The sequence below is a fragment of the Ovis aries genome, chromosome 1, assembly GCF_016772045.2.
Source record: "Ovis aries strain OAR_USU_Benz2616 breed Rambouillet chromosome 1, ARS-UI_Ramb_v3.0, whole genome shotgun sequence".
Lineage (NCBI taxonomy): Eukaryota > Metazoa > Chordata > Mammalia > Artiodactyla > Bovidae > Ovis > Ovis aries.
This window is the reverse complement of record NC_056054.1, coordinates 14,138,750-14,159,587: the sequence shown is the minus strand read 5'-3', so window position 1 is coordinate 14,159,587 and position 20,838 is coordinate 14,138,750. Positions and strand designations below refer to the sequence as shown.

The window sequence follows — 20,838 nt, the reverse complement described above, 5'->3', positions numbered from 1 at the left end:
ACCCAATAAGGCACCCAGTTTGGACTGGGAGCCACTTCTGGAACAGGGCAATTTTCTTTGTGCTGATATTCTGTGAGTGAGTGAAGTCACTCAGTCGTGTCCAACTCTTTGTGACGCCATGGACGGTAGCCTACCGGGCTCCTCTGTCCATAGGCTTTTCCAGGCAAGAGTACCAGAGTGGGTTGCCATTTCCTTCTCCAGGAGATCTTCCCAACCCAGGGATCGAACCCAGGTCTCCCACATTGTAGGCAGATGCTTTACCATCTGAACCACCAGGGAAGAGCCCGCTGATATCCCGTAGGAGGCTTTAAAGCAGATGGCCAGCCGGCTGGGTTTCTGTGGATGCACAAGCCATTCTCAACTTCAGATCTGTTTAACAGGAAAACCCAATAACCCTACATACTGAGAGGACCTCTTCCATATGACTGAACTTGTCACTGCTAGCTTTGCCACTCACTAGATGACACCACCCTTATGGCAGAAAGTGAAGAGGAACTAAAAAGCCTCTTGATGAAAGTGAAAGTGGAGAGTGAAAAAGTTGGCTTAAAGCTCAACATTCGGAAAACGAAGATCATGGCATCTGGTCCCATCACTTCATGGGAAATAGATGGGGAAACAGTGGAAACAGTGTCAGACTTTATTTGGGGGGGCTCCAAAATCACTGCAGATGGTGACTGCAGCCATGAAATTAAAAGACGCTTACTCCTTGGAAGGAAAGTTATGACCAACCTAGATAGCATATTCAAAAGCAGAGACATTACTTTGCCGACTAAGGTCCAGCTAGTCAAGGCTATGGTTTTTCCAGTGGTCATGTATGGATGTGAGAGATGGACTGTGAAGAAGGCTGAGTGCCGAAGAATTGATGCTTTTGAACTGTGGTGTTGGAGAAGACTCTTGAGAGTCCCTTGGACTGCAAGGAGATCCAGCCAGTCCATTCTGAAGGTGATCAGCCCTGGGATTTCTTTGGAAGGAATGATGCTAAAGCTGAAACTCTAGTACTTTGGCCACCTGATGCGAAGAGTTGACTCATTGGGAAAGTCTTTGATGCTGGGAGGGATTGGGGGCAGGAGGAGAAGGGGACGACAGAGGATGAGATGGCTAGATGGCATCACGGACTCGATGGACGTGAATCTGAGTGAACTCTGGGAGCTGGTGATGGACAGGGAGGCCTGGCGTGCTGCGATTCATGGGGTCGCAAAGAGTCGGACACGACTGAGCGACTGAACTGAACTGAACTGATTCTTCCTGGGCAGGCATTCATACGCTTATGAATATGGTGCTTGCTGGGGATGAAAGAAGGATAGTCTTTGACAAGGTTAGAGGGGAAGCAAACCAGCTTCATCTAGCAGATCCAGATGGAATTCCAGAAGCAAACCTGGCAGTCCTTATTGCTGAGACCAACTGGGATCCTAATAATGGAGACATGCCTCTCCTACAGCATTATAGGAAGTGCGGGTCTTTGAAAGATGAGACAAAAGACTTAAAAAAAATTCAAGAGATAACCAAAACTCAGTGAGGATCCATCAGAGTCTTTAGAAAGAATTTATCAAGCTTATAGGCACAATACTGGTGCAGATCCTGAGGCCTCTGAAAATATGAGAATGGTAAATAGTACCTTCATTGGGTAAAGCGCCCAGATATAAGAAGAAAATTACAAAAGTCAGATGGTGCCTTTGGAATGAGCCCTTCTCAATTGATAGCTGTTGCTTTTAAGGTGTTCAACAACAGGGGACAGGTCAGAGGAAGAAGATGCAAGACAGAACACAATTTTCTGGCCACAGCGTTGGATTCCTGGAAAGCAAGTACCCAGAAGAGAAGTGAGCCCACACAGGGAGGAATCAATGTGCTTACTGTAAAAAGGAAGGGCACAGGAGGAGTGCCCTAGGCTAAAGAGTAAAACAATGAAAGAAAGACAGGAGCCTCCCATCTGGTAGAAAGAGAGGAACACTCTGATGATGAATGAAGAGGCCTGGGGGCTCCCTTAGACTTGAGGTGTCCAATGCCAATTTCCCCGCAGAGTCCCAGGTAACTTTGACAGTGAGGGACAAGTTGATTGACTTTCTGATTGGTAGACACCAAGGTGACACAGAAAACATCTCAGTCCATCCTGGTCACAAGAGTTTCTGGAAAAGTACAAAGTTATTCTTTCTTACAAACCTCTAGAATGCCAGTTAGACGACCTCATCCTGAAACACAGTTTCTTATATATGACAGCGTGTCCAATCTTTTGGGTTGAGATCTAGTTTGTAAATTAAATGCTCAAGTATCTTTTTTTTGTCAAAGTAGCTTGACATCAGGGTCCCACCAGAGCATGCTGTAAGCTACAGATGGCACTCATGGACACCCCAGAAAAGGTGACAGAGCTCTTCCCCATCGCTTCTGCCCTTGAGGTCTAAAAAAAGGTAAGGCTAGAAATATGGGCTGATGGCACCCCAGGGAAGGGCAAAAATGCATGGCTAATACATGTCCCATTAAAAAGGGACACTGGGACACCTAACTTAAAACCATACTCTCTGAGGCAAGAGACCCAAAAGGGAGTTCAGCTAATTCTTGAAAAAATTCCTAAAACAGGACTGACTAAACATTGCAGGTCCCCGAATAACACCCCATCCGCCCAATCAAAAAGCCAAACTTGGACTTTCTGGGTGGTGCAGTGGATAAGAATCCACCTGCCAATGTAGGGGACATGGGTTCAATCCCTGGTCCTGGAAGATTCCACACACCGAGGAGCACCTAAGCCCGTGAGGCACAGCTCCTGAGACAGTGCTGAAACTACCGAGGCCTCTGAGCCCAGAGCGTGTGCTCTGCAACAAGAGGAGTCACAGCAGTGAGAAGCCTTTGCATGCAACAGAAGAGTAGCTCCTGCCAGCTGCAACTAGAGAAAAAAGCGCAATAAGGAAGACCCAGAGCAGCCGAAAATAAAGATAAATAAAAAATTTTAAATGCCAAACTCAACATAGTATCACTTCGTCCAAGACTCAAGGGCTATTAATGAAATAGTTCAAGATTTGCACTCTGTGGTACCTAATCCATTGTTGTTGTTCATTTGCTAAGTCATGTCCAGCTCCTTTGCAACCCATGGACTGCAGACCACCATGCCCCTTTGTGCATGAGATTTCCTAGGGAAGAAGACTGGAGTGGGTTGCCATTTCCTTCTCCGGGGGATCTTCCTGACCCAGGGATCAAACCCATATCTCTTGTATTGATAGGTGGATTCTTTACCACTGATCAACCTGGGAAGCCCAACATAATCCACACTGGTCAGAATTCTTCTGGGAGAAAATAACTTGTTCTTAGTTTTGGACTTGAAAGATGGCTTTTTTCTGCATCCCTATTGCAGAAGAACCACAGCAGCTGTTTGCTTTTGAATGGCAGGACCCAGAAACACAGAGAGTCCAATAGTATTCTTGGACAGTCCTGCCTCGAGGACTTAAGAACTCCTCCACCTTGTTTGGAGATATGTTAGTTAGGGACCTGAGAAACTTAACATTGGATGAAAAACTCTTATTCCAATATATGGGCAATATGCTTTTAGCAAGACTTACACATGGTAAGTGTCTACAGAATACCATAAGAACCCTGAATTATTTGGCCGATTGTGGATATAAGGTCTCCCAAGAAAAGGCCCAAGCATGTGAGCAATAAGTCACGTATCTGAGTTTTGTCCTTTCCCATGGACATTTTGCCTGCAGGTAATCACAGGCTTGGAAACACCCAAGAGTCACAGACAACTCAGGGTGTTTCTGGGAATTTCAGTATTCTGTTGGATTTGGATCCTGAACTATGGGTTCATAGTAAAGACCCTCTATGAAGCTTTAAAGGAACATGATTTTGAGCCCCTTGCTTGGACTATGGAGTGCAAAAATACATAAATGGGGCCTAACCACAAAGGACCATCCAGTGAGTCACTCAAAATTGCATGATTTATGTGAAAAATAACCCCAAGACTGCTGTCAGACCTCCCCAGATAGGGACTCAACACGAGGAGCCTGCCCCACTGAGGTCTGGCAAACAGACTTCACTCAAACGCCTTGAGTCACAGGAAATTTCAGATGCTTGCTAGTATTTGTCTACACTTTTTCAGGGTATGTGGAGGCATATCCCACCAGGAAAGAAAAAGCCTCTGAAATGCTTAAGGTTCTCCTTAAGGAAAGTTAAAGTGTAAGTTGCTCAGTTGTGTCCAACTCTTTGCAACCCCATGGACTGGAGCCTGCCAGGCTCCTCTGTCCATGGAATTCTCTAGGCCAGAATCCTGGAGTGGGTAGCTGTTCCCTTCTCCAGGGGAATCTTCCCAACCCAGGGATCAAACCCAAATCTCCTGCATTGCAGGTGGATTCTTTACCATCTGATCCACAAGGGAAACCCTCCTTAAGGAAATAACCTCCCAATTCAGACTGCTTCACTCCCTTCAAAGTAATGACAGGCCTGCTTTTGTCTCTAGCAAAACCCAACAAGTGTCTAAGGCACTGCAAATTACTTGGAAGCTACATTCATCCTGGAGAACACAATCTGCAGAAAAAAAAACCAAGAAAATGAACCACACATTAAAAAGGAACATTGTTAAAATATGTGAAGAGACTAATTTAATTTGGGATACAGCCTTGCCAGTTGCCCTGCTACTAGTCAGAGTGGCTCCCAGAAGTAGGCTTAATTAAGCCCATCTGAAATATTGTATCATTGTGGTCATTCCAGACGTCTGCCCGGGCAGGAGAATCTGTAAGTGCCTGAAAGATCTAGCAGTTGCCAATTACGTGAAAACTGTGGGCACTATACTAATCTCTGTTCATGAGTTTGCTTCCAGCAGGTCTGACTATCCACCTGAGGCAGCCTTGCATCCTTTCGCATCTGGACAGGCAAGTGGACAGGCCCACATGTGGTCCTTACCATGCATTCATCTGTCAGTTTAGCTGGAGTAAAGCCATGGATTCATCACACTTGGGTTAAGATAGCCCCATTGTCATCAGAAAATGACCCAGCTCTTGGGACTTCCCTTGTGGTCCTATGGCTAAGACTCTATGCTCCCACTGCAGGGGGCCTGGGTTCCATCCCTGGTCAGGGTACTGGGTCCTATGTACAGCCAAATAAATATTTTAAAAAGGGAGAAAATGACCCAACTCCTGAGAGACCTAGAGAGCAACGGGTTTGGGAACCCTTAGAAGATTTAAGGTTACTCTTTGCAAAGGGTAAATACTGAGATTAAAATTTCATGGTAGGTACTTCCCTGGTGGTCCAGTGGTTAAGAATCTGCCTTCCAATACAGAGGATGTGGGGTCAATCCCTGGGAACCTAGATCTCACATGCTGTGGGGCAAATAAGCCTGGCACGCCACAACTACTGATGCCATGCACTACAGCTAGAGAGAAATCTGTGAACCTGTGTGCCACGACGGGAGATTCTGCGGGCCACGACAAAAGTCCTACGTGCCGCAACTAAGACCTGATGCAGCCCCAAATAAAAAATATTTCAACTTTCATAGAAGGATTTCATTATGTTCCAAGAGTTGTAGATAAAGAATTGTAGTGCTTACTAAAATTTTAAGGAATAGTCTCAAGATAAAGAATTGTAGTGCTTAATAAAATTTTAACGAATATTCTCAACCCAAAGCTGATCAATTCCATTTCAGAATCATCCCCTCATCGCCCCTATTCAACAGGAAGTAGTCAGAAAGATCCTTGCCCCTTTTTACCACAAGACTGTGAAATGGACATTGACAGCGGGGAACAGGGGCGGGACAGGCACAACCTATAGCAGACTTGCTCAGCCATTGGTCGGCACTGCGGTGTGTCCCTCTTCCAAGACCCTCCCCTAAGTGAACTATTGCAACAAGCAACTGTTAGTGGTTCCAACAAGCCATTGGTTGGCATTGCAGTAGTCCTCTCCCCCTCCTCTGCATAAAAGGGGCCCAAATTGGGACTGGGACAAGATGGTTTTTTTGAGACGCTAGTTTGCCATCTTCTCGGCCTGCTAGCTTTCTTATTAAAGTCATTCTTCCTTGCCCCTAAAACTTGTCTCTGGATTGGTTGATCCATCAAGCAGTGAGCAGAGAGAACTTGTGTCCGTAACAGTTTCTCCTCCATTACTTTCCCCTACATTTCAGGATCCATTTGTGACAGCAGACACTTCAATGAAACCCTTACTGTGGAATCATCTCAAGCGGCAAAGAATTTAACATAAATATTGTAATAGAGCAGTGAGGTCAGCCTCTAACCTGCAGCCATTGCTGCTTCTCATTACTCCGCATCCTGTTACCAAGCAACGGGTCCGGCTCAGCCATTGGTCGGTGCCTTGGTGGGCCTCCCCCATAAACAACCAACTGTCAATGAGTGACCATTACTGGTCCTGCTCAGTCATTGGTTGGTGCTGTAACAGGCCCCGCAAGCTGCTGCTGCTGCTCCTGCTGCTGCTGCTAAATCGCTTCAGCTGTGTCCGACTCTGTGCGACCCCATAGACGGCAGCCCACCAGGCTTCTCAATTCTGGATGAAGACCCCACATTTCCTTCTCCAATACATGCATGCCTGCTTAGTTGCTTCAATCGTGTCCGACTCTATGCAACCCTATGGACAGCAGCCCACCAGGCTCCTCTGTCCACAGGATTCTCTAGGCAAGAATACTGGAGTGGGTTGCCATTTCCTTCTCCAATGGGCCCTGCCTACAAGCCTCTAATTGTCAAGAAAGGACAGTTAGTGAAGGGATTCAGAAAACAGTGGAGTGATGGTCATGAGGTGGAGAGGTGGGTAACAGGGGGATCCTGGCTTTCTCCAGGAAGCCCTCCAGCTCACCCAGGCTTGAGCCAGCACGTGAGCCGGGGTGCCCAGGGAACAGACTGAGGGCTGTATCCTGCTGGGCTCCAGAGCCGTCATCAAGGCCATCCACTAGCCTTGGCCCAGGCCTCGAGGCAGCGGTGATCCTCTCCCCAATCCTTGTCTCTGTGGCCAGACAGCAGCGGCAGTCTGCCTGGGTTGCAGTTTGTGGGACCTGATCTCCCCCCTCTTTGGGTGGCCTGAGGAGCCGGAGAGCTGATTGGGTTGGGTGCCTGGCTCCTTCAGTGATGATAGCTGGGCAGAGTCTGGGAACGTGGCCTTGAGGGCACTGCCAACTGAAAGCTGCATCCTCTAAGTCAGGACTGAGACCTTGGAGGGTGAAAGTTGTGCCCTGGGACCTTTCCCTTTCTTGTCAGGGCAGAGAATTTGGTAGAGACTTACAATGGCAACCCACTCCAGTATTCTTGCCTAGAGAAACCCATGGATGGAGGAGCTTGGTGGGCTACAGTCCCCGGGTTACAAAGAGTTGGACACAACTGAGTGACTTCACTTTCACTTACAGGAACATCCTTACCTGACAATGACCTGACTTTAAGAGCAAAGGATCTGTCACCAAGCAGTTTGTAACAACTAACCAGGACCCTTCCTCACCTTGCCTATAAAAGGGCTTTGCTGAAAGTTTTTAGGGTTCTTAGCGCATGAGCCACGCATCTCCTTGCATGGCCCTGTAATAAACCTTTCTTTGTTCCAAACTCCAATGTTTTAGTATTGTTTGGCCTCACTGTGCATCAGGCACAAGGACTTGCATTTTCAGTAACAATATCACAGACAGTGAGGAGGGTGATGGAAACAGCTTTCTCAGAACTCACAGGACATACAAGGCAGTGTCTGTTTTCCTTTCATTTTTAATTAAAGGCACGTCTCTCCTGAGAGAACCTAGGCTATCCAGGGGCAGGCAGCCTGGGATGGCAGGACAAAGCCGGCAGGATGCTGGTGAAATGTACAAATGTGACTGTGGCTTCCTTGGAATGCAGTCCTGGGAGGTGAAGGCAGAAGCACACGCTCTGGGACCGAGGTTCACTCTCGGGCTACATTTTGACCTGCTGCATGGGTCTGAGGTTCGGGGAGACGGCAAAGGGGCACCCCGTGCTCTTTTTGATGTCCTCCACTGTGAGGCCGTCCCAGAGCTCCATCAGGGTCAGTCCTGTCTTCTTGTGCACGTCAAACACGGCCTTCTCGGTGATGATTCGGTCCACGCACCGCTTCCCAGTCAGCGGCATGGTGCACTTCTCCACGATCTTGGGTTCATTGGCCTTGTTGCAGTGCTGCATGGTGACCACCACTCGCGTCTTGGAACTGGACACCAGATCCATCGCACCCCCCATGCCTTTCACCTTCTTGCCGGGTATCATCCAGTTAGCCAGGTCACCGTACTTGGAAACCTGCATGGCTCCCAGCAAGGTCAGGTTGATGTGTCCCCCTCGAATCATGGCAAATGATTCATCGCTGGAGAAAAAAGAGCCCCCGGGAAGAAGGGTGACTGTCTGCGTGCCCGCGTTGATGATGTCCGTGTCCACCTCCTCTTTTAATGGAAAGGGACCCAAGCCCAAGATCCCGTTCTCACTGTGAAGGTGCACGGTGATGTTGGGGCTGATGTAGTTGGGGGCCAGGAGAGGGATGCCGATGCCCAGATTGGCGTACATGCCATCCTCAAATTCAAGAGCTGCCCGCTTGATGATCCGTGTCCTTATGTTATCTGAAGACGTGCATATTTCATCATCCTCTTTCCGGACAGTTAAGCGCTCAATTCTTTTCTCGTATTTTTCCCCCTGTATTATGCGATCTACATAAATGTTAGGAACATGGATGTCTTCTGGGGCAAAGGCTGCCACGTCCACAATTTCTTCAACCTCCACCACGGAGGTTCTGGCGGCTTTGCACATGGGCACGTTGAAGTTCCTGGCGCTGGCCCTGAAGATGACATTTCCTGCCCAGTCGGCCTTCCACCCTTTCACCAAAGCAAAATCAGCGGTGATGGCATGCTCCAGCAGGTAGTGCTGCCCATGGAACTCCCTCACCTCCCTGGGCTGGCTGAGGATGGCGATGTGGCCATCTGGTAAGTACCTGATGGGTGCGCCTCCCTCCTGGACCAAGGTCCCGTAGGCCGTGGGGGTGTAGAAGGCGGGCACACCGGCGCCCCCTGCGCGGATGCGCTCGGCCAGGGTACCCTGGGGCGTGATCTCCAGCTCCAGCTCACCCGCCAGGTACTGCTGCTCACAGAGCGAGTTCTCCCCCAGGTAGGAGCAGACGATGCGGGTGATCTGCTTGGTCCCCAGTAAAAGGCCGAGACCGAAGCTCTCCACCCCCACGTTGCTGCTCACCACAGTCAAGTCCTTCACGCGGGTCTTCAGCAGCGCCCCTATCAGGTTCTCCGGGATCCCGCAGAGCCCGAAGCCCCCGATCATGATCCTCGAGCCATCAGTGATGTCTCCCACGGCCTTCACCGGGTCCGTGTAGAACCTGACGCGCGCGCGGGCGCTGCAGGCGAAGCCGCACGCGCCACCCTTCGCCAGCGCGCGCCGCGAGTGGCCGGCGGGGACCCGGCGCCCGAGCGCCGACGCCACGAGCCGCAGGGCCGCCATCGGCCGCTCCGCTCCGGCTCGGGCTCCGGGCCCGGCGGGGACAGGAGGCAACCGCGCGTCCCCGCCCGCGCGTCACAGAGCAGGGGGCGCCCAGCCGTGATGCGCCCGCCCGGCTGGTTCCCGCCGCTCCGCTCCGCCTCCGCGCTCCGAGGGCCCGAGGGCCCGCGCTTCCCGGGCCGCGAAGGCGGGAGGCGGGACCGCCTGGGTCGTCTGGAGGACCAGAGGGATCCCGGGCCTGACGCTCGGAGACCCCGAGGCGACGTCCCTCCCGGGAAGCCTGGGCGCCGGCCTCCTGCCCTCTCCATCGTCACCCTTCCTCCCAGGCGCGCTACTCGCGTCGCCCCCCACCCCCCAAAATTCCACCCCCGGGGCACGGGCTCCAACACCTGTGTCCCCAGCGCTCCCGGTCCTGCAACATTTCCACGTTCGTCAAGCCGGGCCTCAACGACAGCCCCGCCGAAGGAGACCTCTTGCCTTCCTGCCTCAAACCTGCTCCTCCTCTCTTTGTCCCCACCTCGGGCAAGAACACCACCAAACCTGTTAAAAAGAGCCACTGGGCAAAACCAATACAGTATTGTAAAGTAAAATAAAGTAAAAATAAAAATTAATAAATATAAATAAATAAATAAATAAAAAGAGCCACTGGCTCAGTCCTGTCACCGGTGTGGCCTCCAAGCACCCTCCTCCCTGGACAAGCTCCCCCACCCCCAGCTCCCACCTCGACCCTGCGAGGCTGTGGGGCCTCTCTGACTTCGCTCTTGTCCCCCACAGTCTACTCTCCCCACTAATCAGAGGATATTTATTTTGTACATAAGATAAATGGACTTTTCATTTTACAATAGTTGAGATTCAGAGAAAATACTCTAAGATTATATAGAGTTCTCACATGCTCAGACCCAGTTTCACCTGGAAAGCACATTTAAATGACTGTGGTACCGCTGTTACAACTAATGAACCAATATTGGTGTCTTATTATTTACTAAACACCATGACTGACTCGGATTTAATTCATTTCTCAGTGTCTTTTTTCCTGTAGAATGTACGTCAGTTTTAGGTTGTCTGGTGTTTTTCTCATGGTGAGACTGGGGTTCTGGGTTTCAAGGATAAAGACCACGGAGGTGAAGTGTTCTCATCTTGTCAGACCAAGGGTGTCTGGGAGCTACATGAGATGTTCATAGGAGCCCAAGCACCTGGCTGAGGGGGTGCCACTCAGGCTTCCCCCTAAAGTTACTACCTTGGCCTGTGCACACTTTGGAAGGAAGTCACTAAGTGTAGCCCACACTGAAGGAAGGGGAGAGGCTACACCCCCGTGCGGGGGAGCGTCTCGGAGGGTTGTTTTATAAAAAAGCTGAATCAGATCCTGCCAGCCTCCACTTCTCTTAAAAAATATAACACTGATTTCATACTTTATATTTTGGCCACTTCTCTCAGTCTCCTCACAGTCGCTCCCTGGCTCTCTGTGCTCTAGCCATGGTGGCCCCTTGCTGCACCTCAGACACACCAACGCGGGCCCACCTGCAGGGTTTCTAGTCCCACTGCCGGGATAAAAGAGGCTCTCCCCCAAACACCGGCTGAATGAATGAATGAAGGCACGAATCCTCATTTTACAGGTGAGGAAACTGAGGCCTGGAAAGGCAAGCAACCTGCCCTACTGCTGTCCCGCACTGAGGAACCCTCACCCTCTACCCACTGAGTCCCCTCGACTGAGAAAGGCCAGCCCTCCGGGGCCAAATGAGGGGGCTCCAGCTGTGTCTGCTGCCAGCAGCTTCCTTGGAGGAGCCCCAGGGGAAGGTTCGATGCTGACCCCTGTCTTACCATCATCTGTTTCCACATAGAGGCGGAGTCCCAGGTCCTTGTTACGGTTCAAGAGCCAGCGGTCACTGGCTGCTGTCACGTCCAACACCAGCCAGCCCTCGTCCCCAGATTGGAGCGTCTGAAGATCCAAAAAGAACAAGTCAGACTCCCTGTGGACACGAAAGAACAATTAACCGAGGGCCAGCACAGCTGCCTTTGTGTTTCCAGTGCCCGCCGGGGGACCATTCGTGGGGCCTCTACCCGCCTGGCTCTGGCCTGGGTGCCTTTCAGGCCTTATCTCACTGTCTACTCTACAAAGGTGTTATGGAGCATGTGTACAGATGGGGAAACTGAGGCTCAGGAGTTCAGTGACCCATCCATGGTCCCACAGCCAAGACAGCTGGGGACTTGAATCCAGGACTGCTGCTGGCCTGTCCCCACAGTGAGACGAGGCCTTGGGCCAAACATCTTTCTTCTCTGAGGGTGGGCTGCCCAGGAAGCTCCCCTTCTGTCTTCTGGAAAATGCACCCCAGGGCTGGGCCAGACACCCTGACAGAGATTTGAGCAGGTGTATGGGGGGGTGTGGGGCAAGCACCTGTTGGACTGCTCCAGGACCACCTCAAACATGCTGATGTGGAGCGTCTGGTTGAGCGGGTGGGTGCTGGGCAGCTTGTAAATCCGGAATTCCGCGGCCGTGACAGCCTCCCCGGCTGGGATCTGGGTCAGGTCAAAGTGGAACTCCTTCCAGTGGGGCTCCTGGTGGCCCAGGGCAGGGTGACGCTCCACTGCAAGACAGAGCGGGGCTGGCGGTCACTCGAGGTTCGGGCTCCGGCTCCAGGGTGGGAGGCGGGGGCCTGGGCAGTCTGGGCAGGACTGACTCCCTCGAAAACAGGCTTGTCCCAGCTCTGCCTCCTGGGTGCTCAGAGGGCTCCGAGAGCTGTGTGGTGAGATGCCTGGCTCAGCACCCGGCATGTGGCAGTGCCACGTGGCAGTGCCACAGGGCAGAGTCCACGTATGGCCCCCGAGCCCTAAACTCAGCCTGCCCTGCTCACATCCTACTGGACCCACAGATGGGGTACAGGACAGGTCCCTCCTCTGGGGAGACGGACTCAGACCCAAGGCTGAAAAGAGACATAGCTGAATGCATTTGAGTGGGACGAGGGCTCCCAGAGCCTGCTGGTGTCTGGATGGCCGGTGAGGGGAGATTGGGTGTGTAGCTGACTTTGGAGCTGGGCCTTGGGGTGAGAGTGGATGTGCCATGATGTCAAGGGAGAAGAAACCACAGAGGCAGGAACCAGCGTTAGTAAAGGTCTAGAGCTGAGGGACAATGGCACCAGCAGGGAGAAACAGTAATAACACCCAGCAAAGGGGGACAGGAACAAGAGGAAAGAGGGAGGGGGATCTGAGGGAAAGGACCAGGAAGAGGCATGGTAGGGGAACAGCTCCTGGAAATGCTGGCTGGGGAAGTTGTAGGGTCCCATGGCGTGATCTGAGGGGGCTTCCTGGAGGAGGTGACACCTGAACTGGCCTTGAAGGCCAGGATGGAGTCTTGGTGGGTGGAGAAGGTGGGAGGACAGGTTTTCTAGGCAGAGGGGACCTCTATGCACAGGTGTGTAGAGCTGGGGCTCGTGGTGTGAGTCTGGCTGTGGTCCAGCTGCAAGGGCTGGAATCCTGGCCTTGGAGCGTGGGCTGTGCTCTGACCAGTGGAGGGCCAGGGTTCTGGGCAGCAGGGGGTCGTGGTCTGAGGGTGGAGTGGAAGCTATGTGTGGAGGCGAGGGTAAAGCCCAGACTGCAGGGACCCGAGGTGGGCTGGTGGCTAGGATGCTCTCAGTCTGGGCAAGAGACCGCAGGAGTGGAGTAAACCCCACATTTCCCCAGCTGCCGGAAATGCCCAGGACAGTATATTTAGGGCATCTCACTTTAGCCTCCTGTCACTTTCAAACACTAAAAATCTGTGTTTCCACAAAGCAGGGGTGGGAGCCGCCCCAAGCCTTCCCCTAAAACCAACACTGAGATTTTAATTACATGTTTGTGAGTCTTTTTAAAAATTCTCTCTCTGGCTACTGGACTCAGCGACCACAAGTCACCAGGCTGGTGGTGGAGGCGGATGTGGGAGCACTTCCTGTCCTCGCGGTGGGGACCTGGTCCAGGGATGGGCAAACAGCTGTGCTGTGCGGGGCCAGTGGACACACGTGTTTGGGAAGGAGATGGGCTTTTCATCCCCAGACTAGGGAGGAGGGAACAGAACGCCCATCGTCTGATGGGGGCTGGACTCGCAGCAAATGCCCACCCACCAGCCAGGCTGTTTCATGGGCAGCATGACACGGGCAGATCCAGGTCCTCCCACACAGGCAGGGCATGGAGGGCAGGGTTCTGAACCTTCACCAAGTGATGCTCGCCATGAATATCACCACATGATTCCCCTCCTCCCTACAGACACACACACACACAGCTTTGGGGACAATTTCCGTGGATTAGGTAACTGGAGAGACCACCTCTGTTATGTGGCTATGGAAGCAGCCCTGATCTGCAGGGTGAAATAGGTCCAGGCTGTTGGCTGTTCCAAGGAGTGACCCCAAGAATGAAAAAGGGTAGCCCAGCCATGCCCTGTACCGGACCCCTCTCAAAGCATCCTTAAGTGTATCTGCCCCCAAGACAAAGAGGGGGCTGACAGGTGGGTCCCTGGGAACCTGTCTGCAGGCCTAACACTGACTCACGTTGGATCCAGGACTGAGGGAATAACCACGAACCTGCCAGCTCCAAGGGCACCAAGCTCTGTGGCCTCCCTCCCTTGCTGACCTGGGGCCCACATGTGCTGGGTCCAGAGAGCCCTGTTCCCCTGGACTGACCTCAGCTCCCAGCTTCTGAGCTGTGGGTGTGTGAAAGCGATGCCCACCCAACCCCAACCCCATAGTTCCCGCACAGGAAACTGCCTGTCCCAGCTGTTCCAGGCAAGCACTAGCGGTGGGACATTTTAAGAAAATGATTTTCATCAGAAATGGATAAAACTTCTGAGATGAGGCCATAAACTAGACATTACTGTCACTAACCAAAGGAGAGCCCTCCCCTCATCCCCGGCTGCCCTGCCCCGCTTTCTTTGCTGGAATCTGTGGATGTATGGCTTTTCAGCAGTGGCTTCTGTGGATTAGTGAAGATGGTTCTCAGATGCTGGTGTTAAGGAGCAGGATTTATTGAGACTTGGATGTTCCATATGGTAGTTCCCGGGCTGGTTGCTCCTGCTCTAGCCACTAAAACAGCACTGAGCGGGGTAGATGCCCTGATCTCCAACTGGGGCTTTTGGTCTTAGCCCTGACTCTGTCAGTAACCAGGTACTTCCTGTGGGTGGCCTCAGTCTGCTCATCTGGGAAGTTGGGGGGAGGTCCTAGGATCCTTTCCACACAGGGCTGTAAAAGGGCTTTGTAAAGGGCAGGGATCATGGGATAGTAGCGATGGCCATTCCTTAGGAGGTGGGAGGGGTGTTGACCCCTAATTTCCTCACCTAACAGACATAACAAAGTAAGAACATCCTGCCAGCACCAATGGGGGTTTCATGTGTGACTCAAGAGCCACAGAAGATGAAAGACAGATACTCAGCTTTATTCTTCTAAATAAATTATGGAATGAAAGATTCACATAAAAATATATCAGTGCAACTGAAAGGCACTTGGATGGCTTCAAAGAGCCTCCTTTCCACCTGCCTGACCTTTATGAAGATACTTGATCCTCTGCGTTTCAGAATCCACATCTACAAAATGACCATTTGATACAGAAATGAAATGAAAGGGTCCAAAGCCCTGTCTGCTTCTGTGGCTGCACTTGGTGGTGGCCCGGCACATGCTTCTTTCCGATTATTCAGGAGCATTTCCTTATCAGTGCACACTCATGCCCAGCCTCCACTTTCCCCTCTAACCAAGGTCTGGAATCTCCCAAAAGTGCCCAGGCCAGGAGAGGTAGGCCCCCTGCCTTGCCAGTGGGGGCGTCCACTGTGATCTGGCTCAGGCATAAAGCAACATTTTCTTTATGAACGTGCTGATGATTCCAGAACATTAGAGCCCAAGGAAGAAAGATCACTGCACACAGTCTTCTCCCACTTTTATGCACGTGTGGAGACAGAGCCCAGGAGTTCTGGCTCTCCTCTGGGCTTTTTCCACCGCAGTGGCCCTCCACCATCCAGTGCTGCAAAAATGGCATAACCTCCCCACCTCGGAGTTGACCTGGCCCTCCTTCCCACCCTGCTGCAGCTGTGGGATGCTCTGTAGAGGGAGTTTAGGGGAAAGGCCAAGGTCTGTACAATGTGATTTCCTGGGTTTTCCCGGTAAAATTTGCTGCTGGTTGTGGAGTTGGGAAGTTCATTCCCAGGTCCCCTGGCAGATTCAGACAGGCAGAGAGGGGGGGATGGGTGGGGATGCCGCAGGGCAGGAGGTGGTCCCTGCCTGACCTATGTTCTGGCTCCTGGCCATCTGAGATAAGTCCTGCCAGGAATCCTGTCTCTGTGAATGTCCTGGGGGGGACTGCTGATGTTTGAAGTAAGGTTTCTGGGTAGTAAATTATTCTTTCCATCTGCAGAATCTAGGGTAGGAATTCCTAATCTTGCATGGGGGTGGAGTGTCCCATAATTTCACCTTTGGGCACGTGGGAGTAGATCCCTGCCTATGCTGTCTTCTCACGCTCTGGAGGTTTTCTAAGAACACTCATTTTCCATTCATTTTTCCCTGGGCATATCTGGGAACATTAATTCATTCATTTATGCAACACATTTGAAAGTAGTGCTTATTGTATGCAAGTCAGTACTTTGGTACTGGGGAAACTGCAGTCTACAAGACAGGCCAGCCCCTGTGCCCGTCAAGTTTATGCGCAGTGGGGAAATCAGGTAGAAAACAGACAATCATTGTAAGGGAGGAGCTCTGTGAAGGACAGCAAGAGGGGGTGCAAAGCGGGTATGTGGGGTCACTTTATGCTTTTAACTTCCATTTTGTAGTGATTTTTGATCTTGAGATTAAGAGAAAAATTGTTGCAAGAACAGTAAAAGACTTTCCATATTATTTACCCAGCTTTCCCTACTGATAACATTTTATATAACCAAACCACAGCATAGTGTTCAAAACCAGGAAACTGATATTGGTACAATACTATTAAGTACATTATAGACCTTTCTAGAATTTTGCCAGTTTTCCCGCTTACGTCCTTTTTCTGTTCCAAGATTCCACCCTGGATCCCACATCACATTTCCTTGTTAGGGCTCCCTGATCTGCTCTGACCTGTAACAAGTGCTAAGCCATTCTTTGTCTTTCTTGCCCTTGCCATTATGAAGGTCATCGGTCAGGTATGTGGTAGACGGTCCCTCAGTTTGGGTTTATCTGATGTGTTCTCGAATTCTCATTATTAAATCGAAGTTACAGATTTTGGAGAAGAATACCATGGATATAATGTCCCCTACTGAGCACATCAAATTGAATGACATAATTCCAACATGTATTATTACTGCTGCTGCTGCTGCTGCTAAGTCGCTTCAGTCGTGTCTGACTCTGTGTGACCCCATAGACGACAGCCCACCAGGCTCCCCCATCCCTGGGATTCTCCAGGCAAGAACACTGGAGTGGGTTGCCATTTCCTTCTCCAATGCATGAAAGTGAAAAGTGAAAGTAAAGTTGCTCAGTCGAGTCTGACTCCTAGCGACCCCATGGACTGCAGCCCACCAGGCTCCTCCATCCATGGGATATTCCAGGCAAGAGTACTGGAGTGGGGTGCCATTGCCTTCTCCGTGTATTATTACTAGTGATTACTAATTCTTTGGTTAAGGTGGTATCTGCCACATATCTTCACTGTAATGTCATTATTTTTCTTTTGGAAATGATATACATCTTGAGGGAGAAACACTGAGATTTGTGCATATACCTTGTTTTCCCTCACACTTCTGCCCACTAATTTAGCACCAGGAGCGGCTCTTGCCTGTAGTGATTATTACTGCACTATCTGCAATAGTGATTTTCTGTTTCCTTTCACTCTACATTTATTAATTGGAATTTCTTTGAAAAGAAGACTTGTTCTTCCTCCCATGCTTATCCATTCATTTATTTCTATCATTATGGGTTCATGCACATTTAATTTACTCTATGGGTTAGCAACTGAATGACAGCAACAAATCTGAACCCACACATAAACATATGTCTGTATTGATTTCTATTTTTCTGGATATATCTATCTTAAAAATTGGAGTTATAGTTCCAGTTCAGTGTGGTGTTACTTTAGATGCGGTACATTGGAGAAATCTTTCAATTAAGACACTCTAAGATGAGACCAAGCATTCATGTGTTGCTGGCAGGCAGGCAGGCAAAATGGCATAATCCCCATGGAGGGGACTCTGGCAACATTTAGCAAAATGATACATGTTTTGACTTAGACATCTCACTGCTTAAAAATTGTCCCAAAGGTACAACACAAAAAGATGTACATACAAGACTATTTGTTATAGCCCAGTTTTGTAATATGTTACAGAAAAACACTGGAAACAATCCAAATGTTTGTGTGTTTGCGCACATCCCGAAGCGCATCTAAGCCTTTGTGCCGCAACTGCTGAGCCCAGGGGCCCTAGAGCCTGTGCTCCACCAGAGAAGCCGCCACAGTGCGAAGTCCTGGTTCTGCAGCCAGGGAGCCACCCCTGCGTGATGCAACCAGGGAAAGCCCGCCAGCAGCAGTGAACACCCAGACAGCCAACAATTAATACATGAATTAATTTTTTAAAATGTAGTTACCTTTTATGGGAGGAAGAGGGCAGAGACATAGTGTATGAGACAGGCATGGAAGCTAGGTCTCTCCAAATGTCCCTTGCTTTGTAAATTTTGTAAACTATTTCACATAAGTATAAAACAAAAATAATTCAAAATATAAAACCGAAAAGTAATACCCAACACTAAAACGCAAAATAAAGTAAACAAATGGTGGGTGTATTGAGTTGGTGGCTTAACCACACAGTGAGGAATAATTTCAAGTAATTTTCAAACAGAATAATTTGATGTATATCCCTAGTAGAATAGCTTAAGGACAAAATTAAAAATAAATCTTAACTTTTCAGTAAGCATATTGCTATGATGATGATGTTATTCTATACCTATTAAAGAGTTGGACATGACTTAGTGACTGAACAACAGCAATGATCATATGAATGTCGTTAGGACCAAGTTATTCAGTGCAAAAGAAAATAGAAAAATAAAATGTAAAAAAAAAGCTTTTGAGTAAAGTCTATAATCCTAAGCTTGAATTGGAAATATTAGTTTGAGGGATAGACTGAGAGCTGGAGATTGACATGTACATGCTACTATATTTAAAATAGATAACCGGAAAGCCGGGAGGGCGAGCGAGAGAGGGAGCAGGCAGCAGGGACAGGCAGCAGGCGGGCTGGCTGACCGACCGCACGAAAGGAGGGAGCAAGTGATCAGTGAGTGACCCAGCGAGGGAGGCCGCGTCCTGAAAGCAGCCGAGATTCTCCCTTCCTTCTGACACCCTCCCCGGAGCCCACAGCGCCTCCGGTCTCCAGCGGAGCGGACACGGCCCGGCCCGGCCATGGCCTCGTTGCTGAAGGTGGATCAGGAAGTGAAGCTCAAGGTTGATTCTTTCAGGGAGCGGATCACAAGTGAGGCAGAAGACTTGGTGGCAAATTTTTTCCCAAAGAAGTTGTTAGAACTTGATAGTTTTTTGAAGGAACCAATCCTAAACATCCATGACCTAACTCAGATCCACTCAGACATGAATCTCCCAGTCCCTGACCCCATTTTTCTCACCAACAGCCATGATGGACTGGATGGTCCCACTTACAAGAAGCGAAGATTGGATGAATGTGAAGAGGCCTTCCAGGGAACCAAGGTGTTTGTGATGCCCAATAGGATGCTAAAAAGCAACCAGCAGCTGGTGGACATTATTGAGAAAGTGAAGCCTGAGATCCGGCTGCTGATTGAGAAATGCAACACGGTCAAAATGTGGGTACAACTCCTGATTCCTAGGATAGAAGATGGGAACAACTTTGGGGTGTCCATTCAGGAGGAGACAGTTGCAGAACTAAGAACTGTTGAGAGTGAAGCTGCATCTTATCTGGACCAGATTTCTAGATATTATATTACAAGAGCCAAATTGGTTTCTAAAATAGCTAAATATCCCCATGTGGAAGACTATCGTCGCACCGTGACAGAGATTGACGAGAAAGAATATATCAGCCTTCGGCTCATCATATCAGAGCTAAGGAATCAATATGTCACTCTACATGACATGATCCTGAAAAATATTGAGAAGATCAAACGGCCCCGGAGCAGCAATGCAGAGACACTGTACTGAGGCCGGGGCCAGGGTCAGGGGACTCTGTGAGTCTGGCTCAAGACCGACATTGCCTTGGTTTGTTACATGACTATCGTGATGGGGAAACTGGCTGGAAATAGTAATCACACCTCTCTCTGTTTTTAGTTAGAGTCTAATGAAACTCTCATGTAGTTCTGTGACGTGTTTACCTCTTTTTTCAGGCCTCAGGAACTCTTCTATTTCCTTCTCTAATGCCCCCACGCCCCCCTGTCCTAATTTCTGGAGAACTCCAGGTTTGCGTGTGCAGGATCCTGGCACAAGAATACTTGTGTTTTCTCTCCCCGGCTCCCTCCTGTGTCTTGGGCTTTGTGTTTTCTTCCTTTTGATGATGAGTTGGTTAGAAGCTGAGGGAACTGGAAGGAACGTGCTTGGTGTTTTGTAGGGACTGGGGTGGGATGGAGGGGACCAACTCCTCTCTTCCGGAAGGAAGGTTAGTGTCCCTTGCCACTCTGGGACGTCGGATCCTCCCTGCCACAGTTGCCCTGGTGATGACTGAGGGTTTCCCGTCTACATACATTGTACCTTGAACCTGATCATGACAAGAAACACCTTAGATCTTCTTCTGCCAAGCCCCTAGCTCCTTCAGATGTTTTTATAACTAGGATTTTCACATACACGTATGTGTGTGATAAATATATACGTATACGTGCAGCACACACGCCTTGCTGCTGTACTTGATGCCCTTCCCTCCCCTCTCCCCGCCCTGCCCACCTGTGAACCCCGTCTCTCTCGCCTTTTCTCTCTCTCTCACACACACACACACACACACACACACACACACACACACACACACACTCTCTGTTTAGAAGGTGATGGGTGTCTTAGTCCTCTTCCACCAGGGCCCATTGTCTCCTGATAGTGTAGCCTTTTGGTGCCTGAGGCTGTGAGTTGGAGGTGAGCTGAGAGAAAAGAAGCAGAGGGAGTGGGGAAGGCCGCTTCCTCCGTGACTCAGGTCCCTTTGGGCGTTTTTGCAAAGGCTTGTCCTCTGACCCCTGGTTGCCTCTTCCCAGCCCAGTTGTAAGTTGGGGTAAGGGTGTCTGCAGCTGTGAGGCCAGATGCTGCTGCTGCTACAAGGCTTTCCCTTTGGGGAAGATGTTTTCTTATTTGTAGTATTGTGCTCCCCGGGAAGGTGGTCACTGGTGTGTATATGTGCGTGCATCCGCATGCACGCACGCACACGGTGTGTGTATGTGGAAATCTGCCGAGCCAGTCACAGCCATAGAAGAGTTGCCTCTTATCTCTCAAATCTTCCAGAGATACCACTTGTTACAACTTTTGTGTTAACCCTCATCAA

General features: G+C 50.1%; 3 protein-coding genes across 3 annotated transcripts in view; 1 reads left to right on the top strand and 2 right to left on the bottom strand.

Moving 5' to 3' along the window:
* The window catches only part of LOC101120626 (bone morphogenetic protein 8B), a 43,270-nt gene that overhangs the window by 13,794 nt on the left and 8,638 nt on the right, over positions 1-20,838 (bottom strand). Inside the window, exons 2-3 of the mRNA XM_015091655.4 lie at positions 11,794-11,983; positions 11,220-11,368 (exon numbers count right to left, since the gene is read on the bottom strand). Coding sequence (XP_014947141.3) covers positions 11,220-11,368; positions 11,794-11,983 — 339 coding nt within the window. The remainder of the gene's footprint in view (positions 1-11,219; positions 11,369-11,793; positions 11,984-20,838) is intronic.
* On the bottom strand, positions 624-9,470 carry LOC105604051 (succinyl-CoA:3-ketoacid coenzyme A transferase 2, mitochondrial-like). Its single transcript, XM_060399536.1, has one exon. It carries the CDS (start codon positions 9,402-9,404, stop codon positions 7,851-7,853), a length of 1,554 nt encoding a protein of 517 aa, XP_060255519.1. The 5' UTR covers positions 9,405-9,470; the 3' UTR covers positions 624-7,850.
* On the top strand, positions 18,535-19,684 carry LOC114114126 (proteasome activator complex subunit 3-like). The gene has a single exon (XM_042246011.1). The coding sequence runs from the start codon at positions 18,759-18,761 to the stop codon at positions 19,521-19,523; it is 765 nt and encodes a 254-aa protein (XP_042101945.1). The 5' UTR covers positions 18,535-18,758; the 3' UTR covers positions 19,524-19,684.

What these genes read in the sequence shown, in the direction of transcription:
- LOC105604051 (XM_060399536.1), bottom strand. Translation starts at nt 9,404, where the DNA reads ATGGCGGCCCTGCGGCTCGTGGCGTCGGCGCTCGGGCGCCGGGTCCCC.
- LOC114114126 (XM_042246011.1), top strand. Translation starts at nt 18,759, where the DNA reads ATGGCCTCGTTGCTGAAGGTGGATCAGGAAGTGAAGCTCAAGGTTGAT.